General features: G+C 37.7%; 1 protein-coding gene across 1 annotated transcript in view; it reads right to left on the bottom strand.

The window, feature by feature from the left end:
* Positions 1 to 26,821, bottom strand: part of LOC140169122 (uncharacterized) — a 142,002-nt gene that overhangs the window by 39,402 nt on the left and 75,779 nt on the right. The window contains exons 3-7 of the mRNA XM_072192384.1: positions 21,131 to 21,285; positions 7,625 to 7,760; positions 5,916 to 6,008; positions 1,671 to 1,798; positions 607 to 707 (exon numbers count right to left, since the gene is read on the bottom strand). Coding sequence (XP_072048485.1) covers positions 607 to 707; positions 1,671 to 1,798; positions 5,916 to 6,008; positions 7,625 to 7,760; positions 21,131 to 21,285 — 613 coding nt within the window. The remainder of the gene's footprint in view (positions 1 to 606; positions 708 to 1,670; positions 1,799 to 5,915; positions 6,009 to 7,624; positions 7,761 to 21,130; positions 21,286 to 26,821) is intronic.

The following is a 26,821-nucleotide window of genomic DNA, read 5'->3' as shown; positions in this document are numbered from 1 at the left end:
GAATCTTTCAAACCAATAATTAGCCATTTTAAGGCACTTGGACATTTTTTGACAGAAGGTTTCACCCTTTCTGCGTCAAACGGTTTCCGTCAATGTGCAATTGTAGTCACTGGAATACGCGCATGATATCACCACAGTGGATATCACCACCATGGGATGGTTGTCCACGACTAGCCCGAACACTGGTTGGCACCCAGGATATAAACTAAGTATGCATGAACGGGACAAAATTCTCTAAACCAAATTGTGATTCTCGATTTGAGTCATAATATACACTAAAGTCCACACACTTCACAAGAGGTTTTCGTCGGTCAAATTAAATCCAAATCCGATACAAATCCAAAGCTCATGACCAATATACCATCAACGCTGTAATTATGGAATCAATTGAAAGATTGCAGACCTTTTGGCCCGTACTCACGATTTATTTTTGTCGGCGGGGGTGCTAAATTGTTGAATAAGAGAACCCCCTCTGCTAAAATGAACTTGTAGGGGCTATTGTGAGCTGTCCCTCTTGGGTCAGTGGGTCAGTAATTTTGCACACCGAAAAGTGGACTTTTTAAGAGGGGGTGTAATGATAAAAACAATACATGTCAACAAAGTTACCCTGCCAATACTGTCTTTGGTCTCGACAACGATTCCACAGTCTTCTTTTGAACTCTCCTATCCAGTTCAGTTGTCAAGACATCCTGATCATATGCTGAATACTGTAACAAAGATAATGTTAGGTTTGTTTGGATGGCATCAGGAATCAGGAACATTAGATTACTTCTGAGATTTTAATGGATATAATTATGGCATAATCCCCGCTCAATGTTGGAAATAAAACGAAATGTGAAGGTGTTGTTTCTACCCGTAAGTCTTCTAAAAGCAAATTATATGGGCTTGTACTCAAATTGAACTAAAATGTGTACATGCACATATTATAATTAAAGACAGAGATAAAAAGATTTTATCGCGTCTGATGTCACTGTCAATTACGATCCTTGATTGGTTTACACAGGTTAATATCGCGTAAAAGAATAGCAGCAAATGGCGGAAAATTACGTACTTTTACAAAGCTTTTTTAGGCAATGTTGACATGGTGCCTTCGCAATAGAAAGTTTCCTACTATAAAGACCTAACTTTTGAGATGGTTTGCATGTTTGAAGGTGCAAAATTAACAATAATTCCGTTTATACCGCCGTGTTCAGCAAGTCATCATCACGACTTAGACACAATTGACACGTTTTTTTTAAATCTCCTCCCCAACAATATTAAAATAGGATAAAAGGTTTCAGAGTAGATCAAATCATAAGGATTCAGAAATTCCACTTATTATAAGGGCCCAAAGCCCAAAGATCGATGGAGTCATATAAACGCCTAGTTTCGTTTCATAGCTGACCCTTGTCCTTCCCTCTCCGTCCGTAACAAAACCGGAAGTGGGTCAAAATATCATTGATGTTTTATAACAGTATGAAACGTAATCGACATTTTAGTACCACCCTCACTAACGCAATTGGGTTCTTTTATAGGACTTCATCGATCTTTGAATTTGATCCGTAAGGATTCGTTGAAGTTTACCTCTTATTACAAAACCAAACGAGTACACTTAAAACGAATATTAAATCGGACTCTTGAATCAAACTACTGTATGAATCATAAAATATCTTAAGGTTGATTCAACCTACCACCATGACACCGACTGTCTTGTCATTATAGCCTTCAAAACGTCTGCCACGCAGATTGTCGTACTCATCAATGTCGTTATGGAATTCACTGAGGAATTTGTATTGTGGATCCATGGATAGATACCAGCCTTTGTAACAAAACATAAATATCCGTAATCAGATGCATCAGATATTAAGATTAATTTAATTTTGTTTTCATTGACTTGAGGATTCGCCAGGCTGATGGCTTGATCACAAGCGATATGGACCAGATAAGGAGGATAGATCGGTCAAAATGCTTGTTTACCGTAAGAAGACTCATACGGATCAGTATCTCAATTTTAAGTCTCAACACCCTCTCCACCAGACTCTCTGTGTAATTAGAAACCCTCATGTACAGGAAGGAGAACATAGTGACGGAAGAATTAGACAAAATTTTGGGTGTCGGCGGAACGAACTTAGTGCAGTGGGTAGTGTGAACTAGTTACACTGTGTAAAATCATGTATGTTGAATGATCGGGGTGCACAGTTTGTCTATTTTAAAAAGTAATACTGTACCTGCTACTGTCTTGCTATCATAATAGAGAGATTCCGATGTTATATACGCGCTGCTTGGAGCGTACATTCAAAACGATGTTCAAAACGAGGTTCTATTTTGATAGTATCGGTTCCAAGCTGGATTGTGCTCAAAGGAGAACAAGGCTGATGGACCAAAGACTAACAGCTGATCTGGTCAATAGAGGGCGACGCGCTTGAAAATTTAATGCTCACCGGGTCCTATGCATACTTCAATACGTCATGCTTTTGATTTTTACTAAAACCAAGGTTAACATGCTGCTTAAAATAAATTGTATCTCAGTACTTCAGTGCAAAAAAAACAAAACAAAAAACACAACATATATTGTGGTAGATTAAGGACCACTACTATATCATCATGAATTTACTTTCGAAATGAGACTTTTTCGTGGTAAAAAATAGGCACGTTGAACGAACCTAGATATGCTGTAAACATTTCAATGGACAATCTCTATACGTATTAACCTCGCGTTTGAATTAAGTCAAATTTTCATATTATAAGGATCAAAATAATAGTTAGACTTTCCTTTGTATGGTCGTTATCCTTGACTGTCTTTATCATATTGTGAAATGGACATATGTTGTGCATTCTTAACGATGTATCCACGTTCATTTTGTACGTGTAAAACCTTCAAAACTGGCTAAATACGCAACCTCTCTTCGATACAGGAGAGTGGTTATGAATAGATCGATCGACGGGCGTACGATCACGGTGTTCGGAAATTGCAATCTCTCTAGTGTGTTGTGTGACTGGACAGATATGATGTATTTTGTGACTGAACAACACGCATTTACATGCATGTAGGCCAACATAGGACTAGATACATGACTTTGACGTTCGTCATCAAAGTTCAAGAGTAGATATGTGCATACTGGCATGTTAGTGATCATTGCTTACCCCATCCGATGTTTTAAACGTCGCGCCACAATGGATTTAAAAAAGAAGACGAAAACTAGAGAGCCTTATATTTGTATACAAATACGGCTATACCCGCATGTTATCGGTTTACACAAATTTATAGTCCTTATTTGCTGACGATTTAAAATAAAGAAATTGCAAAAAGTCGCCTGAGTGGGCGGAAAATGAGTAAAAAGTTAATGTATAAGTCACAAGCTTTAATTTGACGTATGTTGCAATCACGTATAGCATAAAATAATGAAATTATTGAAAGTCTTCCAATTGGGCTGAAAATGTATAAAAGTTGAAAGTCCACGTCACAGGCTTTAATATGATGTATGTTGCTTTCTTGTCGCACTTAACATGAAGAAATGGTACAAAGTCAGCCAATTGGGCGAAAAAAATGGGAAAAACAAAATAAAAGTCCAAGTCACCAGCTTTCATATTTTACCCAATTTTATCACGGTAAATTAAGATGGCGGTAAATTACTGGTGATTTACCATGCAAATTAACTAGTAATCTACCGATTTACAACACGGTCAGCAACCTGGACAACCGATTCTTTTGTTATGCAAGGCTCACTCAGTCATTTAATGAGGCAATACAGACGATCGAATTTGGTGTTGAAATGAGCAAATTGTTTACACCTTTTCAATGTAAAAGTAATTTTAATTTTTTAAATCCTAGTGTTAAACTTAGGCGTGAAATTCAGTCATTTAGTGTAAGATTTTCGATTTTGATAGGCTTAAATTCTGCCCACGAGTCTTTTCTTGGATCAACCTTTTAGCTTTTCAAATTAATATAGTTCGCTAATGAAGGATTTTTCCCAACTTTCTAACGCACATCACCGAGAGCGATATATCATAGTTTTGTCAGAATTTCCGTTTTGATTTCACCATTTTTTACTGCCGGCTGAATTTTTTTCAAAATCAACGCGTGAAATCAAAGGCTAATACTAGCATTGTGGATCGATATCCCTGGGTTTAATATGAAGACCGGCATGGCTACAGTGTTACCAGAACTTCAATATAGCAAATAAATTCCCAGGCCGATAGCGCTCCTCAGTGATCATGTTAAGCACGATGAGGATTAATTATTTGGTTTCATCATCACCGTGATCATCGGACCAATGTGTTGAAATTTGCTTCTCCTCAAAACAACTTTGCCCAACAATCTTACATGCAATTGGCCAAAACTTTTAACAAAACTTTCATTTACAAAACATAAATATTACGCTGTATGTTTTATGATCAAGCAAACTGTTTGGAACACACTTCCAAATAACCTTCGTAACGCCCCCAGACTTTAAACGCCAGCTTAAAACCAATCTTTGTAAATTTGTTTTATGTTTGTTTGTCAATTTCGTGCTTTACGTGCTTTGAGTTCCTCATCGGAAGAGATCGTGCCTTATAACAACCATTCATTATCATTATTAACTTAAACAGGTTTGTTTTAAACAAAAACCTGTTCAACCAATTATTTAAAATTGCTTGCCTAAAAACAGAATAACTTGGATGTTAATACTTGACCTAGTGTTTCAATTGTCATGAAGGTGACTGGTGCCTTTTGTTTTTGTTTGTTTGAAACTGCTTTTGGAAACCCATCAAAAGTAATAGGCCATAATGAAGCAGCCAAAACAGTACCAGGTCATGGAAGTTTATAAAAATCTATTAAATAACCTAAAGGAAAAAACATTTGTGGCAACAATGAACCTTGCATTGCCATGGTTAAAGTGTGTTGAGTACCACCCCAAAGTTTCCCTACATACACCCCCACTACCCACCTCACACACCTCTTCACCCACCCACCCCATATAGGCCTACATAATATTACATACTGGTACATAATAATATTTATATAGCACAACTATAGCTATACAATTAGGTATTGCGCTAAATTGTGACAAACATGACAAATAGGCTTATAGGCCTACATGTCAAATTAAAAACAAACCCGAACACAAGTCTGAAGGGTGTAATGAATATACCAACCCGCCATGGGGGGTAGGGGGGGTCATACAAAATTCACTTGGAGATAGGAGGGACAGAAGATTAAAATCCCCTAAGAAACAAACAAACAGACAGACAAAATGGTTTTCATAATTTCCAAAAGTCACCTCATTTACCAGAACACACAATTGGGGATTTGGGCTACCAAATCGCTGGTCGGGCAATCCTTGCTTTCAATGGAAAATTGATCTGGATGACAACAATGGAAATATACATTATTTCTGCTGGTTGCTCTTGAGATAAAAGTACTGCGTTTGACATTTTCGGAGCATGAAGGAAAAAAGGGTAAAATAAAAACGGCAATTCTGACAAAACGATGTGCCTTACAGAAGTGGGAAATATCTTTCTTTAGCAAACTATATTAGTTTGAGACGCTAAAAAATGAATTCCGTAAAAAGCTCGCGGGCGAACTCAAGGCCTATAAAAATCAAAAATATCGCACTAAAAGACACAATTTGATGCTTAATTTGAACACCAGGATTTAAAAAAAAATGTATATCCAACCACCAAGTTTTTATTGTAGAAAAAAAAATATTGCTTTATATTTGACCGAGAAAAAAATGTCATAGCAAAAAAGTGTATCTCTGAATTGTGCTGATTTTAACATGTATCGATCGACTTTTAGCGCGACTAAGCAGAACAAAAGAATCGGTTGTCCAGGTTGCTGACTGCGTATCTGATGCCCACCAATAATCCAACTTGAAAACTAATTGATTGAAAAGTCTAGTGCATTAATTAGAAGGGTTAACGTTTTCTTTGTAATATCGGTATGTTTTCCTTACCATCATAGCTCATAATTGGATAGTTGCAAAGCATTCCACCGTCAACGAAAAGCCCAACGTCATCGCCTGGAACCTTTTCTGGCGTGAATATCACTAAATAAAGTAGAAAATGTAAAGAGTGTTTACGCTATCATTACCGAGGACTTGTGCATAGCAACACACCTATATATTAAGGGTCTCGTGCATGATATAAAGATATAGACATGTGTTTTTGAAACTTAAGTCCTCTGAAAACACTGGGCAAAGAACATTGGCATTCTGAGGGACTAATCGGTTTTCCATTGTGTGATGGGATATCGTGACATGACAACAGCGGCTTACCCATCACAGCTCTTCGAGATCAAGGTAAAAAGAGGGAGGCATACTATCACAAATGAACGGACGGTGCAGTTTGGGACATGTACATGCAGGTTGGTAATTGGTTACAGATAGGTTTTGCCATTGTTTGACGCGGTACAATAATACTTGACGTCATTGAACTTTTTATGTGACGTTATCAAATAATGAACTTTCGCAAAACTAATGTATGGTACTTCAATCACGCATGCAATTCTGCAATGTAACCCACATCGTCTACGCCAAGTAAAGATTTTTTTGTATATGCATCAAAGCGCGTGTCCTTATAAACTTCTCACCGGCTGCTGAGAGTAGCTCCTATTACAAAATAAGCTTATACTTTACTACGCGCTCGGTGAGCGATTGGTTAAAACAGCTATGAGTTTTCTTTCAAAACAGCCATGCAAAACCTATTGTCACTGTATTGTCAGAGGTCTTCAGAGTCTTCCAATATCTGTATAGAATAGTAAACTCAGGGACAATAAGATCACATTCCTCCGTTGCATATTGAGATGAATCGATTTTATTATGCCAGTGGATTTAACTTCCAGTCAGTGTATTGGAAACAAAAACTGACAAAAAAAAATCAAATTTTCTTGAGTTGGAAACGTTAAAGAGGATAATGAACATGCGCAGATCGTAAAAATGAGAATTTTAGATCATGAATGGCAACGCTTTATTCGTAGAGTGAATGAAGCGTATCTTTTTATCGTACATGATGGTATGCTTAGTCTGAGTCGCTAAGCCTTTCTCGAACAAAAAAGCCTTGCGTGGCTGTTGAAGAACTAGTGGATTCCCCTCACTATCACGGTAATTTTTGACGCTGTGTAACGTTTACCCTAGTTCAACGAAGGTGGTGGGCTAGTTGCTATAAGGTGTTTTGTTCCTGTCAAATTAAAAACGATCAAACGCCTCCATGTAATTGTCCGATCAAGCTTTGTGCTCATTTTAGCGCAATAAAGATCCTCCTATTTACCCAGGTGTACGGTAAGCCGGCCAACTACGAGGATGAGTGTAGGGAACGACAAAGTACATCATTTTGACCATTTTTGGTAAGATATGTTTTAAATTATGGACATGAAACTTCCAAAATATGTTATAATAAAGGTTTCCTATCATTTTCAGAAATAAATAATGACAACGTTTCGAAACAAGTTCCAGTGTTTGGCAATTTTTTCCCGGGAATAGTTATATAATAACCACATTGTGACGTCATTCTGGAGATGTTTTTTCTTGCTGTTGTATCATTTGTAATCATCGGCAACTACCCTCGTCGTCGTTAGACGTCTTACGTAAATGCCGAGGGATTTGTGCTACACGTAGCTCGGTATAGGATGAAAACCTAAAACTTCCCATTTTTCTAAAAAACTCACATGGAATGCTCATCGATATACGCATTGCTTTCAAGATTGGCATGTCTGGTGTAGTTTTCACGTGATAAAAGACAACGTTCTTGCGTGCGACATCGGTACCGGTGATGGCAAGCTCGATATCTTTACGGTCGTACAGCTGCAAGAAATAGAAATTGATACAATCTAAGTCTTTATTTACAGATCTACAAACATGACCTAATACCAGATTACGAGGCATAATCCAATAAGTTATACCTGACCATCAATTAAGAGCAGCCCTGTGTACCATGTATTTTATGTAAAGTTTGCACCCTTGGAATTAAAACGAAACCGAAAAAAAAACCCAATCTCATGAAAAACCTTACATTACATTATATTGCGATATTATTTTTTTGATATCTTTGTAGCAACTTGATGTATGGAAACAAGTTAAAAAGACACAAGGTATGCAGAAGAGGACAAGAAATGTAGGTACAGAAGTAGTAGTACAGGGCGCTATTGGTGATTTTTGAGTTAGCATCTAGTTTTCTTACGTTAGTGGAAATAATGTTTTTGGCATCCTTACACCTTAAAGGATAAAACTAGAGCTGATTCCATTTTTTCTAAGTCCCCTATACTTCCCACGAGGGAACGAAGGTCATAATGGGCCAAAAGTTAATGTTCTATCATGCTGTAATATACTAGTACCTCGTATTCTTCATCTTATTGCTAGGAATAAAAAAGTAAATTGTCATATTGCACTAGGGTGCTTAGTTCAGGAGTTATAAAGTGAAAGTTCACATGATGGCGCTATGCAGCAGCAAGACGTACATTTTTGTGAGATCCGCACTCTAATTTTGCTTATTTTGACTGTATTTTACCATATTTTCTGCAGTCAGTTTTTGACTGTTGTTTTTAGAGTCTTTCTTTAACACTCGTCATGAAGAATTATTAGCAATTGTCTGTTTTTAACCTACGTTTTAGCATCAGCATTAAAATGTAAGCTTCCGTAAGTCTTCAACACATTAAGTATAGTGATAAAAGGGTGACATTACTGAATTGCCGTCGACATTGGTAGTAGCCATGACATAACTGTTTTGAACATGTCAGCTCTGCGCAAAACAACTTCCTGGGCTTGAAGTATCCAAAAACTGTGACTACTTGCATTCTTCTTTGAACTGGTTGTAGTTTGTAGCTTTCCTGACCACTTTACCTTACTACAATGAGACCGTTGGCCTACGGCAGATTTTTTTTTTACTTTCGAAAAGAAATCTGTATGTGGATGTTAAACGTGAGTATGGAAGACCATAAATGCCCTTGGGATTAATAAACTGCGTCGTAGAGGGTGTCGCGCTGGTCAAAAGATTCAGAGAAAAGTTGGCACCTGCAATTCTACCTAAACTGTGTGTAACAGTGCAAACCTTATTTACATCCCATTGCTGCCATTGGAAAACACACACGTTCAGCAGGCTTCAAATAATCGTTCTGCGAATCATGGAAACCTGGTTCAAATCCTCCTGGTTCCATTAGAAACAAGCGTCATGCATTACTCGTCAAATTTGCATCATGGAATGCGCAATCGATGAAACCTAAGACTGCTTCTGTTTGTGATCTCATCATTTCCAACAAATTAGATATTTTTGCTATCACACAATCATGGCTGACAGGGGATGACCGATCAAATCGGGCACTTGCTGACATTAAAAATACCTTGCCAGATTTTAAACTCCATGAAAATCAAGAGTTCATACGAGAGGTGGAAGTGTCTGTGTGATCCTGCGACGTGGATTTACCATAACAGTCAACAGTAGTCCTATGTACGAGACTTGTGAACACATGGACCTTACCATCACAGCTAAGTCCACATCTGTGAGACTCTTTGTTGTTTATCGCCCGCCATATTCCAAAAAGAACAAACTCACTGCACGAATGTTCTTTAGAGACTTTTCGTCCATGCTGGAGCATGTTGACAACATTACCGGTCCTATTTTACTCGCCGGTGAAATGGATGATATAGACCCGGAGCCCAGAAGATTTATTCAAGTGAAAAGCGCCGCAACATAACTGACCCTATGGGTTGAAAGGTTCATATCTCCACATCACAAAAATGCATTACTGCCGGGTCAGGGCCGGGGTCCCCCCCCCAAATCCGCCCAATTAAGGGCGCCATTATTTAAAATCCTATTATCTAACTATAGGGTCCCCTACTTAGGGTCCATAACTTATAAGTTCCCCCTAAATACTTTTTAAAGTAAATCGAAAAATATGTGACGAAATGCAAACGTGTCAAAAAGTATGGGTAGCCTTATTTGTTGTACACATATGGACCAAATTATAGCGTCACTCGTCATTGGGTTATTATGTAAAAAAGAGACCGTTTTTATAGTGTTAAAAGTTGCATTGAGTCCATAGGAGTCAACTCTCAAACGATTCACTGAGTAGGTCCGGAATATTCATGTGTTTGTTAAAGAAAACTTAATCTTTGGTATCCTTCATTTTCAAACGTAAAGTAGGTGTTTGTTTTTTTAATGATAATTGGGCGGGACATGTACTCAGTGGCGGCGCTACGGGGGGGGGGGGGGGGATTTCCCCCAAATTTTTTCTTGCCCCCAGTTCCCCCCAGTTTTGAGGCAAAAACCCCAAATTACGTAAATTTCCGCTTTCTGCGGCAATTTTTGCGCAGATTTGTCGATTTTGCCCCCAGAAATTCACTTGCCCCCCATGCCCCCCCACAAAAAAAATTCCTGGTGCCGCCACTGCTATGATGTACTGCAGTGAGAAAATGACCAAACATCGCCAGTAGTTCATCACATGTGAAAAGTCACATTTTGATAATGCCGCGTTTGCCCGATTTCCTTCGCGGTCGAGCAATAGCTTTGCTGGATGAAAATGTTCCAGTGAAAAAAAATGCTTGTCGTATGGGAGTTAAGTTGCGCCTGATGTGATTCGAAAATTGAAAACAAACAAAATTTCAGGTGACAGGAGAAGTGAAAAATCAGCCGAGATCACCTCGTCGATGTGTCACGTCTGTTCGTTAGAAGATGTCAAGAGTAAATCTGGCTGAAACCAGCAACGGATCCGGACTTTCATAAACAGCAAGCGCCGACGTTGTAATGCACTTGTTAACAGTTTAGGAACATCTTAGTTAAGTCAAAAAACTCACTTTGGTGACCACTCTCTGGCTAGTAAGGTTTGACGATTGATTCGACTTCTATGGACCATTTAGAAACAAAATAGCCTCCATGTCCCTCGCGAAAATCCCGGCATTTTTCGCTAGAGGCCAAAATCCAAAATGGCCGCCGCCACCATTTTGAAAATGTAAGTTTTGAACCAGAGAACCTATAATCATGCACAAAGACACTTTTTCGGATATGTCGAGTACAAGGATTCCGATTCTGACATTAGTTTGACATTACGGCATCATTTTCAACCAGAAATCCAAGATGGTGGCCGGCCCCATTTTGAAAAATTTAGTTTTGAACCAGAGGACCTAAAATCGTGTACAAAGACACTTTTTTGCATTAGTCGACCACAAGGATTTTGAATCCGACATTACTTTGGCATTACGACCTTATTTTTACCCAGAAATCCAAGATGGCGGCCGCGGACGCCATCTTGAAAAAAATAAGTTTTGAACCACAGTACCAAAAATCGTGTACAAAGACACTTTTTCGGGTAAGTCGACCCCAAGAAATCCGAATCTGACATTAATTTGACGTTATAACATATTTTTGCCCAGAAATCAAAGATGGCCCCATTTGGTAGAGCGTAAATGTGATTTTTGAATGAGAGCAGAAGCATAAGTGTGTCATTTCCGCCTTATCTGGGGTTCATGTCCCTTATATGGGGTTTAAACTGCCTTAACTTGGGTTTACATCCCTTATTTAAGGATAAGGCACCTTATCTAGGGCTTAGATGCCTTATCTGGGGTTTAGACTGCCAGGTCTGGGGTTTACTTCTCTTATCTTAGGCTTATGTCCCTTATTTAAGGTTAAGGCACCTTATCTAGGGTTTAGATGCCTTATCTGGGGTTTACGCTCCTTATCTGATGGAAGGCGCCTTATCTTGGGGTTAGACTGCCTTATCTGGGCTTACGTCCCTTAGTTGGGGTTAAGGCGCCTTATGTGGGGTTTAGATGCCTTATCTAGGGTTTAGACTGTCTTATCCTAGGTTTACGTCCCTCATCTGAAGTTAAGGCGCCTTATCTGGAGTTAAGATGTCTTATCTGGGGTTTACATTCCTTATCAGGGGTTTAAACTGCCAGGTCTGGGGTTTACTTCTCTTATCTTAGGTTTATGTTCCTTATTTAGGGTTAAGGCGACTTGTTTGGGGTTGCGACTACTTTATCTGAGGTGTACGTCCCTTATCTGGGGTTACGGTGCCTTATCTGGGGTTTAGACTGCCATATTTGAGTTTACGTCTCTTATCTGGGGTTAAGGCGCCTTATCTTGGGTTCAGATGCCTTATCTGAGGTTTACGACCCCTTATCTGGAGTTAAGGCACCTTATGTGGGGTTTAGATGCCTTATCTGGGGTTTATGTCCCTATTTAGGGTTAAGGCGCCTTATTTGGGATTTGGACTGGTTTATCGGGGGTCCCTTATCTGGGGTTACGGCGCACTATCTGGGGTTTAGATGCTTTATCTCGGTTTAGACTACAACATGCTAAGGTTAAGGCATCTTCGCCACAGGTAAGGAACGTAAACCCAGGATAAGGCCGTCTAAACCACAGATAAGGCGCCTTATCCTTAAATAAGGGATGTAAACCCAAGTTATGGCAGTTTAAACCCCATATAAGGGCCATGAACCCCAGATAAGGCGGAAATGACACACTTATGCTTCTGCTCTCATTCAAAAATCACATTTACGCTCTATCAAATGGGGGCCATCTTTGATTTCTGGGCAAAAAATATGTTATAACGTCAAATTAATGTCAGATTCGGATTTCTTGGGGTCGACTTACCCGAAAAAGTGTCTTTGTACACGATTTTTGGTACTGTGGTTCAAAACTTATTTTTTTCAAGATGGCGTCCGCGGCCGCCATCTTGGATTTCTGGGAAAAAATGAGGTCGTAATGCCAAAGTAATGTCAGATTCAAAATCCTTGTGGTCGACTAATGCAAAAAAGTGTCTTTGTACACGATTTTAGGTCCTCTGGTTCAAAACTAAATTTTTTAAGATGGTGCCGGCCACCATCTTGGATTTCTGGGTGAAAATGATGCCGTAATGTCAAACTAATGTCAGAATCGGAATCCTTGTACTCGACATATCCGAAAAAGTGTCTTTGTGCATGATTATAGGTTCTCTGGTTCAAAACTTACATTTTCAAAATGGTGGCGGCGGCCATTTTGGATTTTGGCCTCTAGCGAAAAATGCCGGGATTTTCGCGAGGGACATGGAGGCTATTTTAATGGTCCATAGAAGTGGAATCAATCGTCAAACCTTACTAGCCAGAGAGTGGTCACCAAATTGAGTTTTTTGACTTAACTATCTTAGACGTTAAAATTATTTCCATTACAAACACATGAACAGGCCTGACATACTGTTTTGTTTGAGATTTGACTCCTATGGACTCAGGTGCAACTTTTAAATCTGCCCCTTTTTACATAATGAACCACAGTGACCGAACCCAATTAGGTGTGACACTAAAAACTGGTCCAGATATGTAAAACAAATAAGATTACTCATAACTTTTTACAATTTTACATTTCGTTAAATAATTTTTGATTTCTTTCAAAAAGCATTAGGGGGAACTTATAAGTTGTGGACCCTATACTACCAACATGGAGTCTACAACGGTGTTTTTATGGTCAAATAGTACAATTTAATTAATGTTTAATTTAATTATGTTATGTTCAGCAAATAATAGACCTAGCAATTAATGTCATATGTGTTTCCATTTAGGCTGATCATGACAACATATACTATAATATAATGTTTGCATTATCTGCAAAGAGGCCACTGAAAATAAAGATAACTGCGAAACGGCAAAATTAAAGAGATAAAGGGCCCGGGAAGGAACCTGCATCCATTCCAAAATCAAAAACACAAAGGGGTAATTACAAAAGAAAATATCCAAAATATGTCTCACCTTGTGAAACTTATTTAAAAAGAATCTGGAAAAACGCTACTTTCTTCAACATGTTTAAGGAAAGTATACGTGTTCCCCAAAATATACCACCTATGTTCTGAATTAGAATAATTTTATTATTATAGCTTTATATGGTCATGTTGAAGAGACCTAATACTACTCATATCTCTCAAAACTTAGAAGTAGTAGTTCAGACATGCATATAAAATTGTCTTTATTTAAATAACCATCTAAATATTTAAGGCTCTAAATTGTATTTTGTTTCGAAATCTTTCAAAACTTTCAACTTCCTTCCAAATTTCATGATCCTCTACTCAACCATTTGAACATTTCACTGTTTTTTATCAAAAATGTCGGCGTTAGCAGACTTAAAATTATACATTAACACTAAAAACAGCAAGGCCGCAGAGCCGGCAGGCCCGAGGCCGGCAACTCCCATACGTCGACTAAACACTCCAAGTGAGTTTATTTTATATAGGCCCCGCAGGGATAGAAACATCGGTAAAACACTAAAGCCCTAACGCAATATCTTGCCTCTAGAGCTGTTACAAAGTTCACACTCATAACGGTAATTAACCCTAACTGAACACAAGGTTTTTTGCTATCGGAAGGGAAAGAAGAAACGAAAAAGGAGAGAAGATGAAGAAGGAAGTCACTTGGCACCCCCAGGATTCGAACCCGGGACCCCTCGCGTGCCACGCAGAAAATGTAGCCACACAGGTGACGTTGGCCCGGCCAACGATTCCCTGGGCATATATGACTTAGGCTGATTGCGTCACCAAGTCACGTGCAATGCGTGCACGAGCAGTGGATTTCATAGTGAGATTCAGTGAGATTTAGTTCAGTAAGTGTTAACTTGATTCTATCCAATTTAGGAAAAGCTAAAAACAGTTGCTAGAAAGCATACAGCTAGCAAGACGGGGTTTGCCAGCTGTATGCAGGCTGTTGTAAAGCAAACACGCGTTTCTGGAATCCGTTTTCGGTTCCTTCATCAGTTGCACTGTATATTTATATCCAGATTTTTCTTATGACTCATGCTTAGAATTCAACATAAATAAATTCGACATGTCGAATCTATGTACCTTTTCTGTACATTAATAAAATGCCAAGTGTAGCATTACAAATATCCATCTCGGATATCTTGTACGTGCGAAAGCTATGTCCAGCTCATAATATTTATATACGACTATCATCTCTGATACCATATTAATTAAAAGCCTACATGTATAAAACTTGCCCTATATATTTAGTTTAATTCCGTGAAATCAAACCGCACGAATATTCTTTCGGATCTCCCGTGCTAGTGTGCATACATTAATATACAACTTAGAATCCGAACTTGGATCTTCTTTTATTTCTCTGTTACGTGAATGACATGGCGATCAGTGTCAATTGCAAACTTCTTTTATATGCCGATGACAGTGCCTTGCTGGTTTCACATAAAGATCCAAAAATTGTTGCTGATAAGTTAAGTCAAGAATTGGAGTCTTGCCGACAATGGTTGATCGATAACAAACTTTCCCTTCATCTCGGTAAGACTGAGTGCATTCTGTTTGGAACCAAAAGGAAGCTCAATACTATTGATAACTTCTCTGTCAAATGCAATGGTGAGACTATTGAAAACTCTACGTCTGTCAAGTATTTGGGTGTCACTCTTGATAACACATTGTCTGGTGATTCTATTGCTGCAAACGTCATTCAGAAGACCAGCGGTAGACTCAAATTTTTATATAGACAGGCTGGCTTCCTTAATATGAAAACCCGCAAGATACTGTCATCGGCCTTAATTTTATATCAATTTGATTACGCTTGCTCTTCGTGGTATTCGTCAATTTCTCAACATTACAAAAATAAACTTCAAGTCATGCAAAATAAGACTGTCAGATATATTTTGGGTTTGGGGCCCCGTTCCCACATTGGTCAAAACAGAGTTGAATAAGGTTGGGATGCTTTCAGTCAATGATAGGGTTATTCAGCTTAAACTAAATCATGCTTTTAAGATTTTTCATAATCTTGCCCCTGAATATTTAAAATTGTATTTTACTCGTATAACTGCAGCTCATAGGCACAGTACCAGGGGTAGCCCATACAACTTTGTTGTTCCTCTTTGTAAAGGTCAAGCTAGTCACACATTCTACAACACCACTATTCATCATTGGAACGCTTTGCCAAAGGGAATCAAGCAAGTTAATAAAATCAACACTTTCAAAATTTCAGTCAAAAAACACCTTGCTGGTCAAGCTAATTAATGTGAGCTGGTCTCACTTCATGTGCAATATTTTGTGTTGGTGTTTCATATTTTTTTGTCTTCAGTGTTCTTTGCAGTTTCCCCTCCCCTCATATGTTTAAGGACCCCAATGGAAATAAGCTTTTCTTTTGAAAAACTTTTTGGGCTATCCTTGGTACTCTGCTGTTTTATAATGTTTTTATAATGTTTTATCATCTTAATGTGTTGTTTTTAAAATTGTGTACATCTAATATTATTGATAATTGTCTATTATGTAAGCATTGTAATTTCTGAGTACCGAATAAAATCAAATCAAATCAGATCCATGTCTCGGTTAGCTAAATTAAGATAACCGGTGGGCTCTTATTGAGTACAAAAACCATTTCTGTACGATTTTGATGGATTACAACATGAAGACCTGAGCGCAAGAAGACGTAAGTCCACTTGGCAATTCAACATGTATACACTTAAGTTGCGTATAGTTTTGTATAGTTTGGTAATGTTTTAAACATGTTTAGGGGCCAAAACAAATGTTTTACAACATTTCGTGATGTTTTCACCATGGAACATGTATTAAACACTATAACTATATCATGATAATTTTATAGTGTTTACATGTTGAGGGGCCAAATGGACTTACGGTCTTCTTGCGCTCAGGTCTTCATATCCAATTTCATTGAATTCGTTTTAACTGAAGCTCGAATTAAAGCTTTTCTTTAAAAAGAAATCACATTCCAACTGAAACTACAATCAAGCCCATGTTCCTTCAATGAAGTCAGAATGTGACTGGCGGCAATGACATTACGCACTGAAATTCTGGCAATGCAACAATCAAAGACTCCAACACCAACATCAGTTCACACGATGAAGGAAAGTTCTCCAGACATCACACACTTTACTCTCCCGTTCTTCCGTGTCCTCATCGGTGGCCTGCACACAGATACAGGAATGCATAACACCAATAGAGAAATGCTTGAGAAAAGAGCTTTAGTTAGGGTATATATCTACATTATCCTTCAACGTGTACCTACGTACGTGTGAACTGATGTTGGTGATTAGGGTATTGCTAGAGTTCCAGTGCGTAATGTCATTGCAGCGCTTCTGAGTGTGTAAACCATTTATTGCTTCAGGAGAGCTTGGTAAATGCTTCTATTAATGCCATTGATAAAGGGGAGACTATATTTGATAGTTTGCTTTTTTGGCAATTAAATCTTCACCAAGCCTGATGATCCCATCATCACTTTTATCATTTGCATCAAGGACAATTGCCCCATTCTCATCTTTAGTCAAACATTGGCAGAGTGCACGTCTCGTATTGACTGAAAGTTGACTAAAGCTTGAATTAGTGTCTTTCCAGATGTGTGGTTCATCCTCATGAGCTGTTTCTCTCTTAACTGCGTTAAAACAACTGAGTGGTAGTGTTTGCCATCTAGGTCCTCAGCATCTGTGATCTCCTCTGAGATACTGGAGAATTGGTCACTTTCAAGTGCTCTTCACCGACCAGCAGCAATTTTTGCCGTTTCACAGTTAGCTTTATGGAAAGACTTCAGGCCCATTTCAATGGCCTCTTTGCAGATAATGCAAATAGCCGGTATGGGGATGTTAGTTGTCATGATCTATAAGCGATAGTCTAAAACAAAACGAAGATTACATTATTTGCTAGACGCTAACACCCCGCCGCCAACGGCCAATACGCGCTAGCGATCAAGAAACCAACACGGGAGCCCTGGCCTTGGTAAGATAGATTCGCTGGCTGATTTTGTCATCAAATAGCAAGATAACGGGAGGGTCATTATTCCAAATAACCGGTTATACATGAATATATATCATTGAAGTATGAATTTTTGCAGTTGATTATTGTATTGGACTCTAATCATGACTTTGAGGGCCAGTTTTTGGAAAATTTTAAGAATTATTGGTGACGTCACAGCATTGTTTTAAGTATTATTCTTTGCACCGGGGGACCCACGCAGATATGAGCTACGTATTTGCTTTTAAGAAACACGTGGAAAAAAGATTTGGGAATAAGGGGTAAATTTTTGCACTATAATGACAGTTCTTTGGAACAACGCTTTACCATTTATGCCCAGGGTAATGTTTATGGACCTTCATTTAACAGTACCATTTTTGTGTCAGTTCCTGCAGAACTGACACCTTTAGTACAGGTTTGACGATCACGTGACAATTCGAATCATCATATCGAAATATCACGTGCTCTGTAAAAGTCAATATCGATATCGATACTATTCGTCAATTCAGCCCCAAACCAAATCGCCCACATGCCAATTCGAACCCTGTATATTGATGTACAAAAAAAGTTGGCCAAATTTAACTATTTCGTGATTTTCTCCATAACCGTTGTTTTTACACCAAATCTGTATATTTAGATGAATTGATGTCTTGCATTCGGTCACAAACCAATTCGTTGTACTTTGTGCAATAACCATCTATCTTTTAAACCAAATATCCTAAAGAGTCGTGCGATGTCGAACTTTTCCTCTGGTCATAAAGAACAAAACAAGTCAGCGTTCGCGTATCTGTACGTAGCCGCAGTTTGTGGCCCTCACAACACGGGCTTCCGGTCCTAGGAAATGGAATATTACCGATAAATATATAGAGATGGCAAAATCAGTAAACCACTTTAAGTTACAAATAAAGAAAAGTCTAATAAAAATTACATCTAATATTTAGGGATTATTTAATGACCTCACCCATCCCCCCCATCTCCACTCCAACTTGTGTGGACTGTGGAATATCTATATGAAATGTTATAAATATTTATATTGGAGTCTTTCTTTGCATGTTCTTCTCCTCTTTCTTTTTTCTTTTATTTGTTAACTTTGTGTAATTGTATGTTGTAACTTAAAGCAGTGTAAGGGGGTGCTCGCTTCAGGCCTTTGGGCCTTTTGAGCATCTCCTCATTCAAATGTTGTGTCTTTTATATTTTGTATGTTGATTTGAATGAAAATAAAATGATGATGTATGATGATGATGTACATCATTTCCTATATAGAGTCGTGAGATATGTCAAACTTTTCCCTTGGTCATAAGGAACAAAAAAGTCAGTGGTCGCATATCTGTAGGATCATTGGTTTAAAATAAGATATATTCACTTTTTTTTAATTTTTAACCAAATATCCTAGAGAGTCGTGCCATATGTCAAATTTTTCCTCTGGTCATAAGGGAAAAAAGGTCAGTGGTTGCATATCTATAGGATCATCGGTTAATGAGATATAGTCACATTTTTGTACGTTGTGCACTTAACCCTCTTTTTTTTACTTCTGGATATCGTTTGGAGTCAAATGATTTTTCATTTTAAAGCTTATGATATATTTTCTAAACACGAAATAAAACAAAATTGACCGCGAGCCGACTTTACAGCTGTTTCGAGATGGACGGTCACATATATTCATTAACATATTAAATCGTTTATCCCTTTTGGTCAATATCGAATTGGTTTGTGGCTGACTTAGCTTGGGGCCAAATGCATGAATTGGCATATGGCCAAGTCAACTGTGGACGAATTGATTTGGCCGAATCCACCTGCTTCCATGCTGACCAGGAAGTGCCGAAAAATTACGTACTTTTACAAGGCAAAAAGCAACTTTTCTAGGCATTGTTGACATGGTGCTTTCGCCCAAAAAGGTTTCCTACTATAAAGACCTAACTTTTGAGATGGTTTGTATGTTTGAAGGTGCAAAATTAACAATAAGCTTAAAATCATGGCCCGGTTTACCGCCGAGTTTTGCAAGTCTTGATAATATCGACATAAGTCTTGATAGTAATACGCTGTTTTACTTAGCCTATATCTGGTGGACAATGAGCAGGTTCAAAGACCCACAGAAGGAAGATGACAAAACAGAGTCCTGACCCTATCCGAATCCTATTTTGACCTTTACACAAATAAACCACCAGCCCCTTCTTCATCACATACAATATTTTTATAAAAACATCCAGCATGTCCAGTGTTAATTAAACAAAAATCTTTTGTATTGCGCTGGTATAGGAGTTGCAAGGGCCTGATACTTTGCTGATATCGAATGATGAAATTCGCCATCTTCCTCCTGTGAAAAAAAATTGAAGAATAGAAGGCTGACATTGCGCCAAAACACGCATATGTAAGTGTATAATTAGGCCTATTTAATGATAAAATGAACTACCACTAAATGTTCTTGTCAGTGCTGCAGTGCAAAACTTCTCTTTAACATTACATTAAAATAATAGTTACATTGTAAATTGGAACTGACACCAATTTTTTTTTAGGAATACTTGTTTTAAAGATTTCAACCCAGAATCTATTTCTTTTGATTGAATCACAGGTTGCGCGTATATCAATTTATTTAATTATTGATTTGTTATTTAAACTTTCTCTACCCAGAGTAGCTCCTTCAATGTCAAACACTGATTTCCAAGGAGGCCCTGCAATGAGGTTATGAATGCGCATCTGCGCATGCGTAGTTGGGATGACCGATACAACATGCTGGAAATGTATGAAATTGCACAACCCGAATAGAAAATCTTTACAAGTTAATTTCTGATTCTCTCTCTCTCTCTCTCTCTCTCTCTCTCTCTCGGGCACTGTTAAAATGTTTGGAATTTGGACAACTTTTGATATGTTTTTGTGTGAGATTAAAATTTGGGAGCTGAGATGGACGCATGCAAAATGGATTCTGTTGCAATTTGTGGTAGTTGATTTTTTCTTAATTTGACTAGCCTATTAGATAACTATGCGACAATTGTAAGCCATATATTACATGCTCCGGGGTGTGTGGGTATGTAGGGTGGGGTGTGTCTGGGTATGTGTTTGCCGTCAAACATGGACGTTTTTTAAGAAACGTGACATATCAACCTTCGACGTTACTGCAACCGAAGACATTGCCCGTTCAGCAAAGATATGCAATTGACTGCAAACCGTCTTACAATGCACTTAAGAGTGCGTCCCCCTATTTCTGATATAAAAATCAATTCCCGGCAGATGATATGTTAAAATATTTAAACATGTACTCAACGTGCGTTAACGTGGTTGTGCGCGGAAAAAACACGACCCTGTTCGTCGGTTAAGCACAGAATACCCGTTTGTAGGCTAACACATGTAGGTGTGTGTAGGGGTGCATTTGTGGGACTGTTGGGGTGTGTCATTTTCTTCTCATTCATATATAATATTTAAGATGATATTATTTTCATTTATAATGATATCACAAAAACAATATGTGTATAATCATACCATCATTACCTGCTTAAATGTGACATTGGGGTCTCCCAACTTGGCCTTGATCATTCCTCCAAACCATTTTTCCAAGCGAACAGCAGTAAGTGCTCCATAATGCCTAGCGATATCATAGGCATATTTAAACCAAGCCAACTTTCCCAACACACCACCATGTGTACCTGCAATAAAAGAACATAATAGGTCCATTTAGTTATTGACCGACGTGTAAAGATGATTTGGTATTTTTAATCTGTTACGTATGTTACGTATGTTTAAACGCTTTAAACTTGGCCAAAGTCTTAAGTGTAAATATAATTAACCACCATACGATTTGAAAATATTTCAGAAGAAGGGGGTCCGCAAATTTGTTTCATATGAAGTCCCTGACAACCTTTAGGTATACCAACATCAATAGTGGACATTAAAAATTCTAAGTGTTTCTAGATTATTTTTTACAAAACCTTTGATTTTCGTGAATTTAACGCCTCTGAAACACACTCTTAAAATCAAGAACAAAGACATATGGCACTGCTACCATGTAGAAGTTAATATTTTCACATCCATTTTTTGTCAGTATATAGCTAACACATTTCTTGTCATATTTCATGAAAAAGAGGATTTCCAGCTTTTCTAGTTTTTAACAGAAAGAACATTATTTTCCTAGTTTTTCCTAATTTTTAGGTCAAAAAGTGATGTTTCAAATGCCTGCTGTTCTCTGTTGGACAGCCATGCTGGTGTTAGCTTGTATCTTGGTTATTACAAACAGGCATAGCCCCTCACAGTTGTAAAATAAAATCGTTGTGTTTTAGGTTTTTTGTTCTAAAAACACCGCGTCAAAAATCATAGAAAATTTCAAAATATCCCATTCTTATTTATACTGGATCGTCCGCATTTTGTCAAAAATATTTTAAAGCGTTCATGAATGATTATTGAATTTATTTCAAAATATTCAACAGCAAACCTTAACTAGTTTTAACAAGTTTGTTGATTAGTGTTTCTAGTTTAATAGCACTTTAAGTCAAAAGTAAATAGGCCTACTGGTATATAGCATTCGAAATGGCTTAAACCAGAATGGATTAGTGGATTGCATTACAATTTAAATAATTCAAATATTATAATTCAAATAAAAGTCAAGTTTACTTTACAAGAAACATTTACTCAGTGTGTTTTACTATTTAAAATTACATTGTTTCTAGATTGAAATAATACTTCTACAATCAATTATCCTAAATGAACTAATTCAGGTTGCTTGGATATTTTGACACTAGTCAATGCAACATAAGCTAACCCTACAAGAGCCATGAAGGGAGGAAATGATGATTCTCGGGTGAAGTTAATTACATCTTTGAAGAAAACTTGAGTTGAACCCTAGATGTCCATGCTTGTGTATGTATGTGGCCATGCGTTATGAGCGCGAACATTTGTGCGTAATTTTTTTGCAAAAATGTTGAATTACTATACCGGTACCTACATAGTAGTAAATTGTATATCCAATAAAAGCTATTAGTAGTGCTTTAAATTGATATAGCACAAACACTTCAAAAGTTATAGCAGCTCAACTAAAACAATGTCAGGGTGGATTCGGCCCATAATATGCATCCTTTGTTTTGATATTTTCGCCAGCTTATTTGCATGTTGTTTCTGATTTGTTTTTCTCCAAATTAATAATTATTGTTCTGTAGCCTATATGACCTAAATATGACAAGCCTGAATACTTTTAAGTATTCTGAATTTGTAATCTTCCCAGTTTTAGGGATTTAGTTAAATTAATTAGCCTGGGTGGATGCGGCTTTTAATACCAACATAGCACTTTTCCGATGAAGATTGCAAAAATATCAGGATTGCATTTCTGATTTGATATACACTGTCAGGTTATATATCTTCTTTTAAAATCTACATGTACATGGTCTTTGAATTGGGGGGTGTTAGGTATGTTACGACTCGTACAGGACTCAAGGCCAAAATCACCTTTTACCCGAACTCACACGAATGCACAACACAAATACACTGTTTGATTAAGCTAACAAAATCTAAGTCTTTAATTGAAAACAACGTATGATTGGTACCTATAACAACAATTGCATAAACAATAAAATCACACAATCACAGTTTTATTCTATCAATACTTAACTAGCGGTATTCTTATTGGTGATCCTAGAGTTCTTGCAATGTTCTGGACGACTGATGTATATATCCTTATTCATTTGTCCTGCGAAAATCAGCGAAGTCCATTGTACACTTGCGTTTATAAATATCCTTGCGTATGAAATCCTCACACGAAAATGATGCTGCTTTCTCCAATCACTTCTCTTCTTGCACTGCTTTCTCCAAAGATTTATCTCCTTGCGCTGCTTTCTCCAAAAATGGTGTTTCTTTCACCAATCACTCTTTCTTCAGGGAACAGGTTTCTTTAACACAGCACCGCTGTATTTGACAGATGTGTGGTTTTCATAAACCCAGCAAACTCCATCAACTCGACAGAAGAAATTTAATCCTTTGATGAGGAAGAGCACATTTGTGTGCTCGCAATCTCCTTCGTTGCTGTATTAAAACCAGCTCAATTATTGGCTATGTAGACTGGTTAAAATGTACTTCTTTTTTGAAGCACGAAGACCATCACACACATGTGGAGTTTTGCAATCTCCCATGACATTCTGTAAAGTCCAAACTCAGGCCTCCAGCTTTTATACACCAGAAAACCCAGAATCTATTAATAGGCCATTCTGTTATATTACAACACTTCCTGTGGGTGATTCCCAAATCTTATCCATTTCACAATCCAAGGGATTTTCCCAAGATTATTAATACACATTAACCTTTCACATTACATCACTTCCTGGGTTTTTTTCCTGATGGTGCAACACACTGAACTGGGGATTTCCAAGTTCCAAACATAGATCTAACTTTGTTTACAATACTTTAGGGGAATTCCAAATTGACTTTCCACACCAATTCTTGCAAGTACAAGGGGGTTTCCCATCTCATGAAATCCTTTCAGCTTGTAAACAAAGTTAAATAATTAAATTAAATTACTCAGGGCACATCACAGGTATTTGACATGTTCAGTGGCGCATCTGATGGGGCAAAGTCAAAATAATTTCGACCTTATACAGTGATAATTGTGCAAACCAAAATTAAGGTAACACTTTGTGTTTACCGGTTCAAATTGTCAATTCGACACTGGGGGCTAGGGCTATTCTCTGTTGGAAGGGGGTTGGCTTTAGGGGAGCTTGAAATCTTCTTTTGAGGAATTGAGTTTGCTAACCAACTCATTAGGGGGCTCAACCTCTAACCCCCTTGGTTTTCACAATTTCAATGGGCTACATGTACCTAATGGGGGGATTGTCTGTCATGGTAGGGGGGTGACATTTGTCTATAGGGGGTAGAGTCCCGTGTTGGGAGTTAGTATGCAAAGCCTCATCAAGGAAATAATCTTTTAAACAAATTAAAGAAAACCATTAACTGATTTGCAACTGTATTATCCATTCAAATCTAATTTAACGGGTGTGTGTGTGGGGGGGGGGAGGTGTTTTGGCTTCACCCGTCCAAAATCATTATAGGGGCTGAGCAATTCTCCAAGCAACCATCCCTATTCCTAACCTTATGTTTATTGAAGTTCTTGAAAGAAATCTATTCCCATGAGGAGCCTTTAGTGCCTGTTTAAATGGAATATTGAGTTTGTAAACAATACAAACATTGTTGTAGTGTTTCTAGCATCAGCAAACCAGAACACAGTGTTTTTGCTTGCGGGATGGGTGCAAAGTGTGTTTATTGTACCCATAATAAAAGGTTCCTTTGAAGTTGATGTCCAACCAAAATAATGGGCATCCAAATTTATCCTCTTTGGGCCAAAAAAATCATGTTTTAGGGAAAATGCATCAATTTTTTTTTCCAAAATTAGAAATACTGATATTTTATATTTCAGATATTATTAAGATAACTCTATTGACATAGTACGAAATCTGGAATAAGAAACAATTGGAGACCCATAATTTATGTTAAGAAACATGTATAATAGTAAGCCGGACAAAATTGGTGAACTATGCATTTTTTTTTTAAATTAAGCTTTTTTCTTAAACTAGAAACACTGTGATTGTTTTACTGCATTGGGAGAATACGTTCATCATAGGAATGTGACAGACTTAATATGGGTGAGTTTTGCTGACCTCCTACTTCCGTCGACCATATGGTCCTTATCTATATACACACTAAAAGGAACATTGGGTTTGTAAACAATTCAAAAATGAAACTCGTGGGGTCAAAGGTCACGTAGGGGTCATAGAGGTCAAACATGTGATTTCAACTCAAAATGCTACTTCTCCCACAGATTTTGCAGGAGAGTAACGCCACTTGCACGCATGCATTGTTATCACCCAGTGTCTATAAATCATACACATATTTGAGGTCAAAGGTCATTAAGGGGTCACTTCCGGTATAAAACCAAATTCCTTCAAACATTTTTATTAGCTAAGAAAAACATAGGAGAGTGACGGTATGTGCACATATGAATTATGTTAAGCTAATGTATATGTGGTATTTTTTTGTTTGAGGTCAAAGGTCATAAAGGGGTCACTTCCGGTATAAAACGAAATACCTTCAAAATGCTACTTCTCCCACAAATTACATAGGACGGTGACGCAACTTTCACACGTGCATTGCTATTACCCAGTGTCTATGAATCATACACAGATTTGAGGTCAAAGGTCATTAAGGGGTCACTTCCGCTATAAAACCAAATTCCTTCAAAAACATTTATAAGCTAAGAAAACATAGGAGAGTGACGGTATGTGCACACATGAATTATGTTTACCTTATGTATATGTGGTATTTTTTTGTTTGAGGTCAAATGTCATTAAGGGGTCACTTCCGGTATAAAACGAAAAACCTTCAAAAATTTTTATTTGATAATAAAAAACATAGGATAGTAACGGTATGTTCACACATGAATTGTGGTTACCCAATTCATATGTGGTATTTTTTTATTTGGGGTCAAATGTCATTAAGAGGTCACTTCCGGTCTGAGACGAAAAACCTTCAAAATGCCCCTTCTGCCGCAAGTAACATAGCAAAGTGGTGCCACGTGCACCCATGCATTGACATTAGCCAATGTCTATGGGCGTTTTCATATATTTTGGGGTCAAAGGTCATTAAGGGTCACAACACGGCTGTGTTCGAGGGTTAGACCACAGCTAATTACACAGCCGTGACATTAGTCACGGCTGTGTCTTTTTTCTTACAGGCTGTGTCTTTTTTCTTACAGGATCTTCTTCTTAAGTTAGGCGTCCAGCCTAACTTATTTTTTTAAGTTAGGCGTCCAGCCTAACTTATTTCTTTCTTGCCATTTCTTTCTTTCTTTCTTTCTCACAATTTGCTACTACTCCCACATCCTTGATCGGATTTCGACCAAACTCACTCACAAGCAGTATTGGGTGAATGGCTACAAAAGTTATCATTTTTTTTCAACATCGAAGGTCATCCAGGGGTCACAGAGGTCAAAAAGGTCATTTAACTGAAAAATGCTCCAATTGAGCTGAAATTTAAATACAATGATACTTATGACTTTCTAAACATGTTTAAAATATTTTGATATTCATTTAAGGTCATTAAGGGGCCATGAAGGGGTCAAAGGTCAAGTTTTTTCAAAATGCTCCAATTGAGCTGAAATTTAAATGCAATAATCCTTATGGCATTCTAAACATTTAAAAAATATTTTAA

Source organism: Amphiura filiformis, chromosome 14 (genome assembly GCF_039555335.1).
Source record: "Amphiura filiformis chromosome 14, Afil_fr2py, whole genome shotgun sequence".
Classification (NCBI taxonomy): Eukaryota; Metazoa; Echinodermata; class Ophiuroidea; order Amphilepidida; family Amphiuridae; genus Amphiura; species Amphiura filiformis.
This window is presented reverse-complemented; position numbering and strand designations above follow the sequence as displayed.